This window comes from Ictalurus furcatus, chromosome 28 (assembly GCF_023375685.1).
Source record: "Ictalurus furcatus strain D&B chromosome 28, Billie_1.0, whole genome shotgun sequence".
Taxonomy (NCBI): Eukaryota; Metazoa; Chordata; class Actinopteri; order Siluriformes; family Ictaluridae; genus Ictalurus; species Ictalurus furcatus.
The window spans coordinates 5,162,783-5,181,066 of NC_071282.1; the positions used below are offsets into that span (position 1 = coordinate 5,162,783).

Sequence of the window (18,284 nt, forward strand, 5' to 3'; positions counted from 1 at the left end):
CTCTTCTTTAGTCAAAACAAGCAACCAAGCGTTAACGCTCTGCCAGTGTTATTCGCCTCGCGGTGTGTCTATCAGTCGATGATGTGCCTTTGTGCACGTACACTGTCGGTTTAAATGGTCTGGTAGGCCGCGTTTGGGCGTGTGTTTACAAGGAAAGCGGGAACGGGGAAACGAATTGAGTTTGGTTGGGTAAAGAACGGAGAAAATGCGGCGGAGAGTCATGTGCAGCGCGACGGAGCTGCTGCTGGGCCGCGGCGGCGGTGCTGCTGCTGCAAGGATGACCCAGCTTCTGCTGCTCCCATCGGCCACAAAGACAATCGCTGTGGAAAGCTGCATCCACCAAAGATTCCGGTCTACGTCCTCGATGTCGACTTACTCAGAGCTGGCCAGAGAGAGATCGAAAACCGTTACCTCTTTCTACAACCAGTCTGCGATAGATGTGTCTGCGGAAAAGGTGAACCGTTGGCTAACTGTTATCTAAGATAAACACCTCACGTGCGCCGGAACGTTTCCGCTCCATCAATTGGTGGTTAGTTACTGGATTACCAAGCAGCATTAGCTAGCTAACCAGGTTAGCCTTGCTCGAAAGTTTCTACCTCGTAGTCGAGCCTCCTAGCACGGGTTTTCCAAACAACACACCGTCTTTCGAGACTCATTAACCCGAGGTCTACGCGTTCATATTCAGTCTGTTAATTATCAACACATATACATGAGAACAGCAGGACTAGCAGTTAAAACGGGTTTAATGTCAACTAATGTGAGGTCAAAACAAGGACAGCAGACCTGGCTCGGATCCTAAATACTGCCCTGCTGCCTATTCCAGTGATCCACACAGGGTGTGAAGAACCTAATATCACTCAATGAGGAGTTTATTAGAGATTCAGCTCTGGAGGGATCCTTGTCTGAATGGTTTTAGGACATTTAGGATGTATTATTATGCAGAACTGTTTTTGATATGTCCACCCCCTACTTGTCTCTTTGTCTAAGTGTATAGTCTATAAGGCTGTGTAAATGTAACCCTTTTGAATTTTGTGCCTTTGTGTAACAGATTATTCTGATCGTGTATGTGATCTTTGATCGGATGCAGGTCCAATACATAATGCATAGACATGACAAACCATGCAGTTATATTAAAATAACATACACCGGGGTGGTGTGATGTGGCACAACACGCAAGCGGAGTGCCACTAGCCCCGAAGTCCATTATTTTTGTGTATAAGTGTCGGTCCGTACAGGATTTTTCAGATATTTTTTGGGGGGGGATTTTGCTGCAGATTTTTCCAAGTTTGTGATGTAACTTATGGAGTTTGTTTTGTTGCAGAAAACTACTTGAATTGGCAAAATCTTTTACGGTGATGCTTGTCGGTAAACGAGACCTTTTCAGTTGCACTGAAAATGAGAGCTTTGGCTGAACGCGTGTTGTAATGACGTCACATGAGGCGTCTTGGCCTGAATCTGCCGAAATTTTGAAAACCTGCGAGCTCCTCCGAATATTGCGAAGTTTGCTTGTATTTTTGCGTTAATTTCTACAATCGCATAGTCGTGCGACCCTGGAGGGATTGAACAGCATGGTCTGGATTGTGTTTTTCCGCTTACACCATGGCGTTTTGCTGACGATTACAGTGTTCAGTTTAATGACGAATGACACCATGCATGTTAACAGGCTATAGGTAGATTTAATGTTGGAAAACGTCAGAGAAGCAAGTTAGTTCCTGTTCTCATTTACATTATAGCGGCGATTAAAAATAATTCCGTCATCGTCGTCGTTCCCCGTTGGGAAAAAAAACAACGGAGGACAGCGCTAATGTCCAGACTCCATCGGAATTGTGTACGGTAGCTTGTGAACGTTGAGTAGTTAAACTGTTTGTTTAGCTTGTTTTTAAATAGGACACTAGAGTTAATATGTACCGTTTCAACTTAACAATGAATTAAATATGTAAAATATTATGGTTGTGACTCTGGTCAAGTTGTAGGGACTGGTTTATGTAAGGAATAATAAAAAATTGTGGATGTGGTGTTGGAAAATAATGACGAGGTGGTGGGATAAAGCGAAGTTACTGTTACTAATACAAAGCTGATTTTCCATTAGCAGCTGCTCCTGGTTTGTTTTAGTCCCCTTACACCACAGCAGTTTGCCTATGATTCGATTTTTCAAATAAAAAAAAAAAAGTGTTTTTATTAATTTATTGTCACATTTAATGTTGAGGAACATCCGCAAAACAGGTTAGTTCCTGTCACTTGCTTTATAGCTATAAATAGTCCTCTCTTGATATTACAAAGAAATATCAAAGCCCCCCTGTTTATGTCAGAAAACTTATTTACAGTTCTCACTGTTACAATGCACTGTTGAGACTCCTTCAAAGAATGTGAAAGAAGTGCATCCTTGGAGAAATCCCCATATCAGCAATGAAACGTTTATCAAATCTGTTTCATGGACCATCCACCATACAAGTGAGGACTCGTCAGAGATTCTGAACAATCTGTATCGAGCATTCAACATCACTGTGGTATAATGTTGTTATACATAGGAAAGTTATGAAATTTGGCACACAGATAGGGGACCATCTGATATGTTACTATGGCAAATTTGGAGTCGCTATCTGAAACCTTCTAGCGCCATCATATAGCTCAAATTTGCAGTCATGTTTATGCTAATAACTTTTGCACCGCAGGGGCTAGAAATAAATTTTCCCCCTCTTACTCCTTGACTTGTGCCGAGTCGAATGACACCTGCGACATCATTTTCCATCATGAAAATTATTCTGCCATTGTTCCAAACTTAGTATACGTCAGTCATCATGACTTGAGGTTACTTGAGTCATATTTGTGCTTACAACTTCTGAACTTGTTGTCCTAAAATCCTGAAACTGGTCTCTTCTTTGGGTGATATGAAATGATATGAAATTTTCCTATGTCGGCCATTTTGGGTCTCAGAAGTTTAGAACTAAGTCGTAAAATTCTGAATTTCACGAACGACTTGGTATGTCGTTACAAAAACTTGGTACGTCATTGGCACTATGCCCTTGAAGGTACTTGCCGAAATGGACGTGAGACTATATCTCCGTAACGCTTTAGCATATTCGGACCAAACTTGGTACGTGTCGTAGCCATCATGGCTTGAGGGTTCATGCACAGTTTCTGAACAGCGCCACCTGGTGCTCACAAGATATGAAAAATGTATATTTTTGCTTTTCAGACTGATCGTCTGATTTTCATCAAAATCGACTCTTATAATCTTCAGTCCATGCCAGCAATAAGTTAATGATTTCGTGTTGATAAACCAAAACCAAACTGTCGGGTCATGCTCTGATGCTGGCTTTGCTCCTACTTTGCCTCTGTGGTGCTTGGCCCCATAATTTCTGCTTGCAGCTTTATTATTATTATTATTATTATTATTATTATTATTGCTTCATGTTTGCAACTCTCATTTTCTTTCTTCAGCCTTCTGTCAGACTCACACCCGGCACCTTACTCTACGCAGGCAAGTCTCCGGATGGAAACCATATCTTGGTAATTACAACCTCTAATTATTATTAAGCTATTTTGAACTCTAGTCCTTGTTGTAAGTTATAATGCTCATTATGGTATGTTATTTGTCATGCATATTTTTTTAAACTTGATCCTGCTGTGTGAAACATTCTGTTTTGCAGAGCAGTGCAAAATATTTGCATAAAGAGCTGCCCGTGCGTATCGCTCATCGTATTAAGGGTTTCCGCAGCCTTCCCTTCATTATCGGTTGTAACCCCACCATCTTGCAAGTGGTGAGTGTTTTCAAAACTTTCAAAAAGCTATTTGTGATCTTGATGCTAGTACTTGACAAAGTATATTCCACCTCATTCAGGTCTGAATTTGTCCAGTGAAATTTGAGCTTGTCGTGCCACATTACGATTGGTGTATACATGACAAATGGGCATCGACTATGAATCATGTAATATTTTAGAATATGTCGAGTTTTAATCGGTTCAACACCCTAGCTTTTGGGTTTTTTTTTTTTGTTTGTTTGTTTTTTCTAACTTTTTTTCCTGCCATCGAGCAGGAACGTGTTACGTGAATATTCACATGATGCAATGAGTCTCTGATTGCACGTCGAAAGTTCTCCTCCCCGTTGCTCCTGCCATGTGTTTTTGTTCATTCAGAATTCAAATTTTTGAACAGTACGCTCAGGACCTAACCACCAAAATGCTTTTGTGTGCAACTTTCAGCTCCTCCCAGGTTTTCAGCTTGTTTACAGTAGCTGTTCCTCACAATGAACTCTAACCTACATTCTTCTCGCATTGAGCAAGACACTCTATGAAAATGTGTGTGTGTGTGTGTGTGTATGTATGTATGTATGTATGTATCTATTTATCTATCTATTTATATACAAATAAAAAAAAATATGCGCACACACATGGGTTGCCCAGATATGACATCTGAAGGTTGTGTGCCTCATGTGTTCTGCTGGCCAAATGCATAGTCATTCCTTTTATCCGAGTTCCTGGAAGTCCTAGAGAACACTGAACACGTGCGTGCTCTGCTGGAACTCTGCCATCTAACCCCCCCTTTTTTCTTCCCCTCTGTCTCTGTCCTTCCCACAGCACGAGCTTTATATCCGGGCCTATCATATGCTGAGCGATTTCCCAGCAGTAAGTACCTGTGCAGCGTTCTATCACACACAGCATAAAGGTTAAGTCAAGTTCACTCGTCTGCTTTAGGCTGCTCTATAATTACTATCCTACAGTCAGCGTGGCCAGAGACAGGAGCATGGGTTAACTGGAAGGGCAAAGCAGAAGTTAATCCTGTGTTGATCTTAAAATGCTTGCTCATCGGAGATTCTTCAGCGTTGCGCAATGCGAAAGGCCGACTTTAAGTCATGATGGAAGGAAAAGGTTGGGGCTGTAATGACAAATGGGGTTCATGATGTTCTTTTGCAGATATGTTACGTAACAAGAACTGCCAACTTTCCGAGAATGCTCATTTGCTGTTCCATCTGTCTTAACGAAACACAAGCGCCCCGAGCGTGTTCAAGGAACACGATTCATGAACAGTTAGGAAATCTGATGTGGACATTGCCTAATATATTCTGTAAAAAGAACACTCTAGATTAGTTGTTTGTTTGCCACTATGAAAGACTGTGTCTCGGCATTACGATGCTTAGGGAGATATAACAGGTTTCATTGCCATGCCAACAACCCAAGTATCTAACAGGAGTGGATTAATCCTAAATTTATTAGCTAGCCCACCACTGTGCAGCCCATTATCATGTTTCGGCTGCTTAGAAACTGACTAGGCTGAAAAGTCGTAGTGTAATGACGGATGGCGAGATAGTTAAGTGTATTAATGCAGACTGTGAGAAATGAACGAGTACATGATTTTTCTCCGTTAACGTAGCGTGAATGTATGCCCTCGGCAAAAAGCCAGCAAGTAGTTGTCTGAAATTCTACCTGCGAGAAATGGTGTTTTGTCTTTTATTTATTTATTTATTAAATAAACTTTAAAAAAAAAGAATTTTCATGTTTAGGTAGTGTCTTTTTATTTCCTTTCGCAATGTTTAACCGCAGAGTGAAGCTGCGCGAGTGTTTTAGTGCGAGAGTTACAGCATCTATGCAGATTTAGACGGTTACATTAAAACATATCTACACAAGGAATGAAAATGTTTGTTTTGCAAAAGTCAACAAGGAGCAGGGTTTATTTGACTGTTTTCTGGTTGTCGAATGACCCTGTCCACCAGGCAGCTATGAATTTAAAAAAAAAACAAACAAACTAATAGTTCGCACACAAAATCTGCTAAAATGTTTGCTAGAGATAAAGAATCTCAGACTATGTCCTTCGGTCCTCTGTCAGCCTTTTTAGTTCTCTTAACTCTTAGTTCTGTGCTGCTATGAGCTAGAAAGTGTTCATAGAGATGTCCGGTTTATTCATGCAAAACAGGAGTATTTATACACATAGATAAGCAAGTACGTGGGTGGGTTTCTCTACTTGTGCAGGTGCTAGACAGATTTCAGACACAGCACACAGAGTCATACTACAAAAGTCTTTTCAAGGTATAGAAAATGCATGTGTCAGCTATAATAAAGGATGGCAGTTGATCAGCTTATTCAAAGGGGTAATTAAGCGAATACATTCATCATGGGTATTTGATAGCAGTTCATAATATAAGAGAATCTCCTTCAGTGTTAATGCTAACAAAACCTCCTGGGAGCAGCTGCATATGACATGATTTCGTGTCATCATCGCCTGTGATGATATCTTTATTGTCAAATAAACCATGGATGATCGTATCAGCGATCTCCTTTGTGCTAGAACTGTTCTAGATTAGGCACCAGAACCACAGTGTTGGTCGATGATGAGTAGTTTCTGATTGGCAGGCATGGTCAGAGGTTAAATTAGGATTTAGGAGGAGTGAGAGCCTTCTGTTGTATTGTTTTACTGTTGAATTAAATCTGAGGTGTTTCTCATCTTGGTTTTAGATACGTTTTTACGCGGAATAATTTCTCATATCCGTCCTTCAGATCAAAGACCAAGAAACAGAAGCTCGCTACAGCAAGCTCGTTCAACAGCTCCTCGACGATCATAAAGACGTGGTCACCCTGCTCGCTGAAGGATTTAGGGAGTGTCGCAAACACATTCACGTAAGGACCGCATCCATCTGGTGCCCTTATTCTTTGTTTGTTTGTTCTTTGACAGATTTGTAATGTTAATCGGTCATTTCTTTTAATCTGTGTTTTGTAAAAATGTATTTTAGGATGAGATGCTGATTCGTAATTTCCTGGACACGACGCTGACGTCTCGTCTGGGCATTCGCATGCTGGCCACACACCATCTTGCCCTGCATGAAGAAAATGTAAGTTTCTTTTCTTGTTTTTGGACTCTACAATTTGACCCATTTTGACACTAGACTATAAAGGAGATGAGACCTGTTTAAAACATTCCAAGAACAAAACACAATCCCTGAGACAGGGATATGTAACTCTAAACAGATAAAAAGTATGACTTCATTCTTTGATCAATAAAAAACATTATAGTATTCAATAGAAAATTGCCGTCATGTAAGAGGAGTAACTCGACTTTGCGTCGGGCCGCATCACACCACCCAGTCATTGTTCGTTGATTTTCCTATTTGTAGCACACCTTGTCTTGTTTTATTTCTTACTTACTGTATGCTGTAACTCGTGATGTCTTTCAATGTGCATGCTTTTCAACAAAGCTGTGTGTTGAACGAGGCTATCGAGGAGGAAGCTGATAAACGTTAGCGGAGTTTAACTATAGGAACGATTTCTATCGAGTTCGGCACACGAAACACAAATTCCAACGGTTTTTTCATCCTCAGTGTAACTTTCCAAGTAAGCTACAAATTTGGGTAAAGCTCAGACTTGTTTTTTCTTTTGGGTATTTGATTTACTTTATCTCAGGGGGGAGGTGATTCAGCATTTTCTGTTTGTTTGTAGCATATTTATTTATTTATTTATTTCAAATAAATGGTAGGGCACACGGTGGCTTAGTGGTTAGCGCACTTATTGGCCTGGCACCGCCAGGGTTGGGGGTTCGATTCGCACTGCGGCCCTGTTCGTGCGCACTTTGCATGTTCTCCCTGTGCTTCGGGGGTTTCCTCTGGGTACTCTGGTTTCTCCCCCAGCCCAAAGACATGCATGTTAGGCTGATTGGCATGTCCAAAAAGTGTCTATAGTGTATGAATGGGAGTGTGTTCTCTGCGATGGATTGGCACCACTTTCAGTGTGTCCCTCGCCTTGTTCCCCATGCCCTCGGGATAGGCTCCAGGTTCCATGCAAACCAGTAAGGATAAGTGGTACAGAAAATGGATGGGTGGAAATGTGTTGGTCTATCAGGAGAGCAGTTTGTGGTTTGGGTGTTTTTGGTTGTTGTTTCTAGCGGAATTAAATTTTGAAATTTTTTGGAATGTACATATAGACATTTACCTAGATTCGGGGTGGTATTTTTCCACTTGAAAATGTTTGTCTTTCTAACAAAGCTGTTATTCTTCCTTTGCTGTGTTTAGCCTGACTACGTGGGCATTGTCTGCAGACGTCTGTCTCCTAAAAAGATCATTGAGAAGTGGGTGGACTTTGCAAGGTAAGTCTGTCTCTTTATGGTTTGCTACTTTACACACGTCTGTATTTGCAGAGTGTTGCTCCGAGTAGGACACAACCTAAACCTTTGTTTGGGGTAGGGGTTATCAGTTGTTTATTTAAGATCTAAAAACAGAACACGTCCGAGAGAATTTATCCGCTTTTAACGCCAACGTTGCGCAAGAAGGAACGCACTGGAACTGTAGGTTTCATAATTTCAGGACTGCTGTTTTGACACGAGCTCTTCAGCCACGTATTTTCTCTTGAGCGCTTGTAGCTAAACAAAGCAGTCACATTGTTGCTATGAACAGATCGTGAAACATCTCCGCACAGCATGGAACGAGCTTGAACAGAACAACAGAACGGGGGGGGGGGTTGTTAGCATTTGAAGAAGGGAGCTAGTACCCTGTTCTTTGTATATTGCTTAACAAATGAAACATGGAGTGTTTAAAATCCATCTTGTCTATTTTTCTTCTTGTTCTCTAGTTGAGGTGAAATACAGACCTAAACTATTTGTGCTTGTTGTCATGGTTACATTCCAGCATACCGATATAGATTGTATTGATTTCGACATGTCCCAGGACAATCAGCCAATACAACCTGGTTGTATTATTAAAAAATATATATATATATCACATAATCTTGTTGGATTCTTTTATTTGTAACATCCATCCTATTTAAATAGTTTTACTATGCAAATATGCTGCTCTGAAAATGAGACCTTCTGAAAACTTAGGAGTTCTCGCTTGGCAAGTTGGCAGATTGTTCAGCACATACTGCTATAAAGCAAGTAAACGTCCAGAAAGATATTGTTATTATTATTATTATTATTATCTCCTCCTTCATAAGCACATGCTGCTACTTTGATCTTTTCATTCTTTCAGTTTGAGTCTCTCCATCTTCCTTCACTCCTAAATACCTGGGTGTGATTGTGTCCTCCAGTGCACTGTGAATAATGTATGAGTTGAGGGGCTCTTCGCTTCCCTCAATCACGCTGTTCAGTGCCAGGATCAAAGGCAGGCATTTTAATCCTGCATGATCAAGTAAAATGAACAGAGAGCTTTCTCATCCATGTTACATGACTTGTAGAACTAAACAAATAAAAAAAAAATAAAAAAATCAATGACTGGGTGTTGAGATGAGGACGCGAAGAACTTCAAAGTTGATTCTTTTCTAATAACAGCACTTTGACGAAATGTTTTCTTCAGCTTGTACTGCAGCAATTTGCTGACACTAGGAATTTTGTTTATTAAAGAACAAAACATCGTATAAACAATAAGCCTGACATTAGCCAATCATGGGTGTCTGTGAGCTCGTGTATACACATGTCCAGAGGAATCATGTCTTGGCCCTCTTGGTCTTGCTGTTGAAACTGTTTGTCTGGTTTGAGTTAAATAAGGACATTGTGTTTTTGTGTACGTATTCAACTTGTTCTTCAACAGAACTGGCAAGTTACAAGTTTTTTGCCTGTCCTAATGCACCTCTGTGACCCTTACAGGCGATTGTGTGAGCACCAATATGGGAATTCTCCACGGGTTCGCATCAACGGTCACGTTGCTGCCCGCTTCCCGTTCATCCCTCTTCCCCTGGACTACATCCTGCCTGAGCTACTGAAGAATGCCATGAGGTAAGACCGTGATCAATACTCTTAATCTAGCTGTACAACGAGTACGGCACAATTTAATGTAAACGACCGTAAATGGACGTTGAGCTTTCTGCGACCTCAAGCTCACGGAGTTCTCTCTTCCTTAATTGTTGTCATGGGCTACATCTCAAATCAAACACTCTGACTTTACGTTCGAAGGTATTTACTAATCTTAAAGAAAAACAAACAAAAAAATCCAGACGACTGGTATTGCATAGACCTTTCTGTAGGTTTGAAAGCGAGATGACTGGTTTTTAAAATTCACACACTAACTGTAAATGGCTCAGCGGTGTTAAAGGAAGAGGTCATGTTATGATATTGTGCCACAAGTTTAAACCTTTCGCTAAAATATATTACTACTACTCATTCTAATTCATTACCCGTTCTATAATAACAGCTAATTCACCTGGACTTGGGTGGTGGATGTGCCACATAATCTTAGAATAATAATAATGAACATTAAAAGTGTAATGATATTTAGCAAAGAAAAGCATAATCAATGACTTGGTGAAGTTTCCTGTAAGGAGATGTTTATGGAAGGAGTCTCCAGTGCCACCTTTTTCCACATATCCTTTCATATATAGAAGGATAAGGAGGAGGAGGATGATCATGATGGCAAAAGGAGAATCACTAGCTTTTGCTTCTTAGCTTAGTTTACTAGATAATGTTTTGCTTGTGGAAATATGGAATAATCTCCATATCTGGTCTGCTTTTGTGTATTTTCCAGCATCAATTAAAAATATATGCAATTCTTGCACAAAAAGAGCAAATGGTTTCATCTGAGCTTTAATTTCAGAAAGCCATAATATAATATATATTATACGTAATATGTACATTATACATAATGTAGGGAAATGGCCCGTGAGGGGCGGAGCACAGACACACAGGAGGCCGTTTGTCAGGTGGTCAGGGAAGTTCGCTTTTATTTTCTTTCCTTTTTCTTTTAGAGTTGAGGAGGTGTGTGAGTGTGTGTGTGTGGCTGGCGTTGCAGAGTTCTTCCGGGGTCGTGTCGGAGCTTCCCGGAAGCGTGAGGGCTTTCTCGTGCCGTCAGGCAACGCTGCGTGTGTGTTCAGAGAGCAGAGGCCTCGTCTGGATCCGAGTCGTCTGGAAGATTGGAGAAAAAAAAAAAAGAACAAACACACACACACACAGCGAGAGAGAGCGATTAGTAAATGCCACAGTCAAACTAATGACGAGTATTGGGAGAAGCGACGCACACGTCACAAGAGATACTGCTCTCCGAACAAGCGGAAGAGTGGCCTCTTATACTCTTCCCTCGTCTGCTGGATGGTGGATTTTTTATTTTTTTTCCAATCGGCGCAACAGTCACCGGCCGGAGGTGTGTCGGCGGCTCTGCCCCACCGTCACGTGCTTTCTGGTTGCTGTCGGTTTTGACGCGAGGCTGTCCCTTCCGTGCCCGCGCGGTAGTCTGGGAAGGAGCGATTTTTAATACCTTGCGCGCCAGGTGTCGGTCCGTCGCGACAATAATTATACGTAATGTTTTCTTGACATTTGGCATGGCTTCTTGTTTACAGACGTTTTTGGTCAGGGTGACCCGAGCTGAGCTTTAATCGCTGGAGGGCACCACCTGCTTGAATTGTGCAGCTCCATTTAGACCAAAGGTCATTTTTGCACTTGGTTGTTGTGGTGAAATAACTACGGTTGCAATTACTCAACCGTTTAATCCCTTGTTTATGCTGTCAAACGAACATCTGTACAGAGGCTTACCTGCTGTGTTTACTATTGATTCAGACTCCCTTTTACCTGTTTGTTTTGTACAGAGTGTCTATTTTTATGACTCTTGGCTTTCATTAGTATGGAATGTAATCTGGTGTCTGAGAAACCAGTTTGTTTTGTTTTTGATGATGTGCGGATGATATGGGCCATATTCAGTTGATCTAGTTCTAAAAGGAATGTCATGATCATTCCGGAGTCATTTTGGGAGAGAACAGTTGTCCTCAGAAGGGAACAGTACGTCAGTCGTTAAATGCATAAGCCAGTTAGTTTTCTCGGGCTGTGTTTCAGAGTGAAAAAGTAGAAATGGCAATTGTTCTGGCTAGAAAGATGTCCTCCAATATGGTTGGTGCTGTCTAGTGTTCATTTCCCAATAAACATAATGAATAGTAGTGAAAAATTCAGATTCCGAAACTGAAACCAAATTGTGTCTGGAATTTCTTGGTATTTCCCTTCTATAACCTAAATATTTGCTTGCACTGTGAACAATTGTGGGTGTTTGTAGCACCAGTGACGCTGTAAAATGTATTTATGGCTATGTGGGTTTGGCTTAGAACCTGCAACTACAGCATTTCCTCATGTGCATTAATAATATTCGCATTTTTTTCCTGAGGCACAGTACTGATTTTGGACCAAACAGGAACCTACTCTAGGCTCTGTCTTAGCTCTCTAATTCTCAGTACTTGGAAATACTCTTAGAGAGCCCTTATCTGGGATGAATTCTTTCACATTTCCCCCAGTGTCCCTGGGATACGACCCTGACCAGGATAAAGCGGTTACTGAAGATGAATGTTGTAGGATAATACATGTTGAACTAGAGCGATGAACAAACATTTTCCAAAGACTCAGCATATGGATTGGAGTATGAGAGACAGGAAGAAGAGGGAGTAATGTCTTGGCACATTGTCCTGCTGAGTGCAAATGTCCCGGTCGTGGGTTTGGAACAAACTTGTCCTTATAAAAAAAATAAATAAAAAACAAACGAACCTAGGCCTGAAGGGAGCTGACACGTTTAGAATACGGACATCGGAAAAACCTTACAAGAAAATAGTGGTTATAAAGTTAGTCAGGTTTCTGAGAAGTCTGAAGGACACACAGTGGTTTAATGTGTTTTGTGAGTTGCTGTTCTGTTCAAATGACGCGCATCACCATTTATTGAATCATTCCTTTACCAGTAAATGCATTTTCACACTTCATTCAAACACATGCTTAGGTGATAGACAGTCCCAGATTTCAAGTATTTTTCATACAGTAGTGGATAGGAAATCTGTTAGCTAGCCCACCAGGCACGACCAGTGTGCTGTCCAGTCTCATGTTTTTGGTTGCCAAGAAATCTAATCAACTTGGCTAAAAAGTAGAAGTTATCATAATGAAGCAATATATGGCAACCTAGCTAGCTAGTTATGTGCATTTAATAATTAATATAGATGAGAAACAGACCTATATTTATTGCTTTGCCAACTTGTCTGCTGGGCAACTATCAATAAAGACAAAAGGACAACAAGCCCAGGCAGAAATTTTGTGTCATGTCTGGGATTTGTTTATTTGAGACGAAGTAAAACACCTGGGTGAATATCCTCCAAGTGTGGTGATTCGGTCATTCTTTGCCAGCGGTTATAGCTCCGATCCGCGTGGCCAGGTTAGTGATTTGTCCATATCTTCCCAACACTGACTGCATAAGTGGTGTCCCAGCAATATAATACAGCTGCTGTGCCATTTCCTATTGGTATCCCGAACCCCAGTGTTTTATGGAAGTTTCTACAAGGTGTAGGTCATCACTAGGCAACGTATTTGAACACACTGTTCTAACCACGATCATCTTCCTCTGTTCTGTAATAATGTTTTGCTCATGTATAATGTCCTGGTAATCTCTTGTCTGTATAGTTGAGCCATGATACTTGTCAGTGTTTATGCTTCATTTAATCCTTGTAAAAATGTGTTTCTGTCGTTCTATAGGGCCACAATGGAGAGCCACTTGGACACTCCTTACAACGCTCCAGACGTGGTGGTTACCATCGCCAACAATGATACTGACTTTGTCATCAGGTGAGTGGATGAGCCATTTGTGTTCGCTGAATTTTTCTGTTTTTAAACCCCCTTTCAACAAATTCCATTACGTTTTTTTTTTTTTTTTTTTTTTTTTTTGGGCGGGGGGGTAATTGATCAAACCAAAAACAGTACTTGGTAGAAGATTGAAACTTATGTACTTGATTTGAGCTACCGGTTTGCTGTAGTAGTGCATTGGGGGAAATGAATGAAATGCTTTAGACGCTTGGCTCTCTGCATTGTCGCTCAGTACACCTGAACTAATGTATTTTCCTGATGACCAAGCGTGACGTATTTGAGAATTGAAGCCATTCTCTAACCTTTTAAATGCTTATTTGAGTGCAGTCATTATGGAGAAAGGAGTCCATTAACCAGAGTTGCATGGCCACTGGCAATCTGTGTTGAGTGCTGAAAGCAAAGATCTGTTTGCATGTGTGATAAGTGCGCACACAAGGAATATTTGTCTATCATGACCTAGTCAGCATTTTAACCACTTCCGTAGTGATCAAGCATAACGTCCACCTGTCCCTGGTCCCATGCAGCTCTCTACTTAAGATCCACCCGGGGTTTAACCATGAGCTTTACTGCATTTGTTTGACTTGGAATACATCACGTTAGCGAAACCTGTTTGAATCTGACCCCGTTTGCCTTGTTCATGAAAGAGTCCAGAAGCGACCCTGATTTGCGAAGTTCTTGTGCAGGATCTCAGATCGGGGCGGAGGCATTCCCCACAGCATCATGGATAAAGTGATGGACTACCACTTCAGCACGGCCGAGCAGAGCACGCAGGACCCGCGCATGAGCAACCTCTTCAACACCATGACCAACAGCGGCCCTCAGTCAGGCCCCATGCACGGGTGAGTGAGCATTACACCAGTGTTATGTAATTACAAAAACAATCCTGATTAACAGTCATAAATGAAAGCTGATTTATAGTGTTGTTCACTCATTGTTGACTATTTTGTTTATTTTATTTAAATTTTTTATTATTATATATCTCTTTGATTTGGACTAGCTTCTTCCTGTGTATTCATCTTCTCTGTGTGGTGGCTTCCATTAGGAAGGCTATATTTGGTGCCTAACAAATGGTATCTTCATGCAAACATTGGCTATTTAAAGCTGCAGGACAGTTGGATTCTAGTCATACGACTGCCTCGGTGGTTGGAGCGTTCAGGTCAACCCAGTCCGGTACAGACCAGTTTAACTGCATGGACTTGTGTGTCAACACAACACTGCCCCCTTATTGTGAGCCTTTCTAAAAGAACAACTTGATCTGAAACAAAACAAACAAAATAAAATTAAAGCACACCACACATATGGATCTTAGTCAGCACTGACTCACTATCATGAGCATTTACATTATGTAATGTCTCTGCAGTACATTTTGTTCTCTTCATCCTGGTATTCCAGGATTTAAGTCATTATAACTATGGAGTTGCCTTTGATGTTTATCTATTTTGACTTTTATGGTTCATTTGCAACACAGTTGAGCTCAAGCTCAATCTGTATTAGGTAGTATGTTGCCCTTAAATAGATCCCATGTTCTTGATTAAGTTGTTTGTGTAGCCCAATCTGTTTACTTCCATGTAGTTGGAATTCTTTTTAATTGACATTATCATCTCTATGCCCCCCAGAAGAAATAAGAAGAAAAAGATTATTTGTCTAGTTTGTTCTGAAATATGGGTTTGTACTGAGACATGGTTTTATTTTGGACTAAGGCAGTGTTTGGTTGGGCTACTACAGCAAACCAATGACGATAGACCTCAAATGGACATTATGGATTTTATGTGACCCTGAGCCTTACAGTTGTTTTTATTTCAGATTTATAACATAGGACTACTGTAACTAGAGACCGACTGATAATCGGTTTTCCTGATATTTAAGCATTTTTCTATTATCGTTTTTCAAAATATCATATCCACCGATAAATGGCACCATCTTGTGGGCATTTTGAGAATCGCGCGCAGGATCGCCATAACAGCCAAATTAGATGTGTTACATAAATGCTTGATATGTAATTTAAGCAGCTTGGTGCCAAGAAATAGAGGCAAACTTGGTCACGTTCTCTGTTAACCTCATCGACGCCTGTATTTTAAAAAATAAATAAATAAAACCTTAGTAACAGTGCACTTTATTTAGATTTTTTGCACTCTTTCAGACTCCTCTATTTATGCATAAATTTTGTAAACAATAAATAACTATCAGTTATCAGGCACATAAAAAGGCAAATATCAGTATCGGTTATAAAAAAAAAAAAAAATCAATATTGGCCGATCTCCAAGTGTAACATTGAGTTTTTTATGTCTGTAACATAAGTGACCAAAAACCAAAGGAAACGTCTTTGCACTGACTGAAGCCCTGTGTTATTGGAAAATCCTAAATGGCTGGGAATCGGCTATAACGCGAGCCGTATTATTATTCACACACTCGCTGCATATCTTATGTACATCTAGAAGATTTAACAGCGACCTCCAGTAGAAACATCCCTGCCCATAAGGTTTCCCTGTCGAACTGCAAAAAAAATATTTTGCACAGCGATGTTAAACACACTGACTACGTTTACATGGACAGCAGTAATCTAATGATTGACCTTACTCTGAGTAAGATAATAATGTGATTAAGCTGTTTACATGAGTCGCTTTTAGAATACTCCTGTCATGTTCCCGTTTTACGTTATAGAACATAATTAAATTAACAGCCCGCATCATTACGTCACCGCGCCACACTGTCCGACGTTCCTTCCAGAATTTCACGCATCAACATATAGTTCGTCTTCGTTATGGTACCATATACAGTTTTGGGTGTTTTTATTTAATATTTTTATGAACGCTTTAAGTGCAGTTAATTATTTGTCATGCTATACGTGCTAATAGACAACTGCTTGAAGCCGTGGGCTGCGTCTCAAATCGCGTACTTACCGTCTATACAGTAGCCGAGATACATGTATTTTTCCCCACTACAGGCCTATAGCAGGCAAGTATGCGGTTTGGGACGCAGCCGAACTCTCTTGTTCGCAGTAAAATGTTGAGCACTGCCGTGTGTGATCGTGTCCTGTCGCAAAATGCGGTGAAAACTCCCACACGACGTTCATAACGTGATTAAAGTGTTTACATGTCTATAATACACGTCCGTAATGCGACTAAAACAAGAGTACTCCACCTGTCTTAATTCGATTAGAGCTTAATTCGAGTATGACCTTAATTAGATTAAGGTAAGTAAAAATTGCTGTTTACATGGTAGTTTCTTAATCAAAGTATGGTCTTAATCGGGTTAAGAGCGGATTATCGTTGTCCATGTAAACGCAGCTACTGACTGACTCTGTCTCTCTTCAAACGTTCAGCTGTCGATGTGCTTGTTGTCATGGGCTCCTGAATTTGCATGCAAAAGTATTTAGATCAAGTATTTTATCTAGAAAGACTGGTACGCAAAGCAGGTAAACTAGTTTCTCCCATGAGGCCATTTGTAGATCAAGCGACCCAACGTGGGGTCACGTCCCCAAGTTTGGGATCCTATGCCATAGACAAAAAAAATGTATTATGCGTTTCCTTTGTCCCACAAGCTCTTGTCCATAGCAAGTATGAAAGTAAAAAATCTTCCACTTGCTTTTTTTTTTGGGTTGCATCTTTTCATGGATTCCAGTCCTGGTGTACATGTCCTAGTCTCAGCTATTTCTGGCCGGCTTTCTTTTAAAAAGCTAAAAAGAAAACACCTACTGTTTGTGTCTGTATGTGTATTTGATTAGAGCACATTATCTCTTCAATTTGAATAACGTATTTGTATTAAATAAACATACTTTTTTTCTTTTTTTTTAACTCTAAATATGAGGAATAAACAAAAATCCTGTTACACTCTTGTAAAAGTGTTGTTTTTTTTTGTTTTGTTGTCTCTGTAGGTTTGGTTTTGGTCTGCCCACCTCAAGGGCATACGCTGAATATCTGGGAGGCTCGCTGTCTATCCAGTCGATGCAGGGAATCGGCACCGACGTTTACCTGCGTCTACGCCACATCGACGGGAAAGGAGAAAGCTTCAGAGTGTGACGCGGTGGCCAATTCTGCCAATCGCGATGAGAATTTGTATTTTCACCAAGGCCTGGAAGCTTCACTGTTCACATCCTCACTGACATTGCTTCCTGTCCTTTCTCCTTTTACATTTCACTTTGTTTTTTGTTTTTTTTTCCACCTCCCACGTTTTTTCTCCATGAAAGTGTCTGAAGAAAAGGAAGAAAGCGCCATGTAGATGTTGTAGAGAAGACTCCAAAGTTACTGAAGTGGAAACTCTTCGAAAGCTCCTGGAAGAAGATGCCTTAGGATAATAATTGAACTCATAAAGGGCTCAGAGCTCTTTTCGGTGACTGATGCTGAGTGAAAGGCTTGTCATAGCGGTTATGAGCGATTGTGCTCTTGGGCGTAGCTGCAGAACGTACTGTACTAACTGCCTTACACCTTACAGAAACAATGGATCCAAGTTTGGTCCTGTTCTTCTGCATCACCCAGTGTGTAATTAAAATGATTTGAAAATTCACATATTTTCCAAGACAAGGTTTTGATTTTATGTAGTTTTCCCAGGCAGAACAGATTGGCTATAGAATGCAATGCAAACAAAAAAAAAACATCAGGGTCTTTTTTTGGTTTGGGGGGGTGTCTGTCCTGTTGGTCTATCTCTCCAGGATTTAGGTTATTAAAGGTATATTGAAGTAAAATTTATTCATATTTGAATGTTATTGTTCAGCTGTCCTCCTGTATATGTGGCCTTGTTCAGCTCGCATTCCAGTAGTGGTCAGTCGTGAATATAGG

General features: G+C 40.6%; 1 protein-coding gene across 1 annotated transcript; it reads left to right on the plus strand.

The window, feature by feature from the left end:
- The first annotated feature begins 47 nt into the window (after positions 1-47).
- On the plus strand, positions 48-18,012 carry bckdk (branched chain ketoacid dehydrogenase kinase). The gene is made up of 11 exons (XM_053617980.1): positions 48-454; positions 3,442-3,510; positions 3,651-3,761; positions 4,578-4,625; positions 6,492-6,611; positions 6,725-6,823; positions 7,997-8,070; positions 9,565-9,693; positions 13,402-13,491; positions 14,193-14,348; positions 17,384-18,012. The coding sequence occupies exons 1-11, from the start codon at positions 206-208 to the stop codon at positions 17,526-17,528; spliced, it is 1,290 nt and encodes a 429-aa protein (XP_053473955.1). The 5' UTR covers positions 48-205; the 3' UTR covers positions 17,529-18,012.
- Positions 18,013-18,284: the final 272 nt, after the last annotated feature.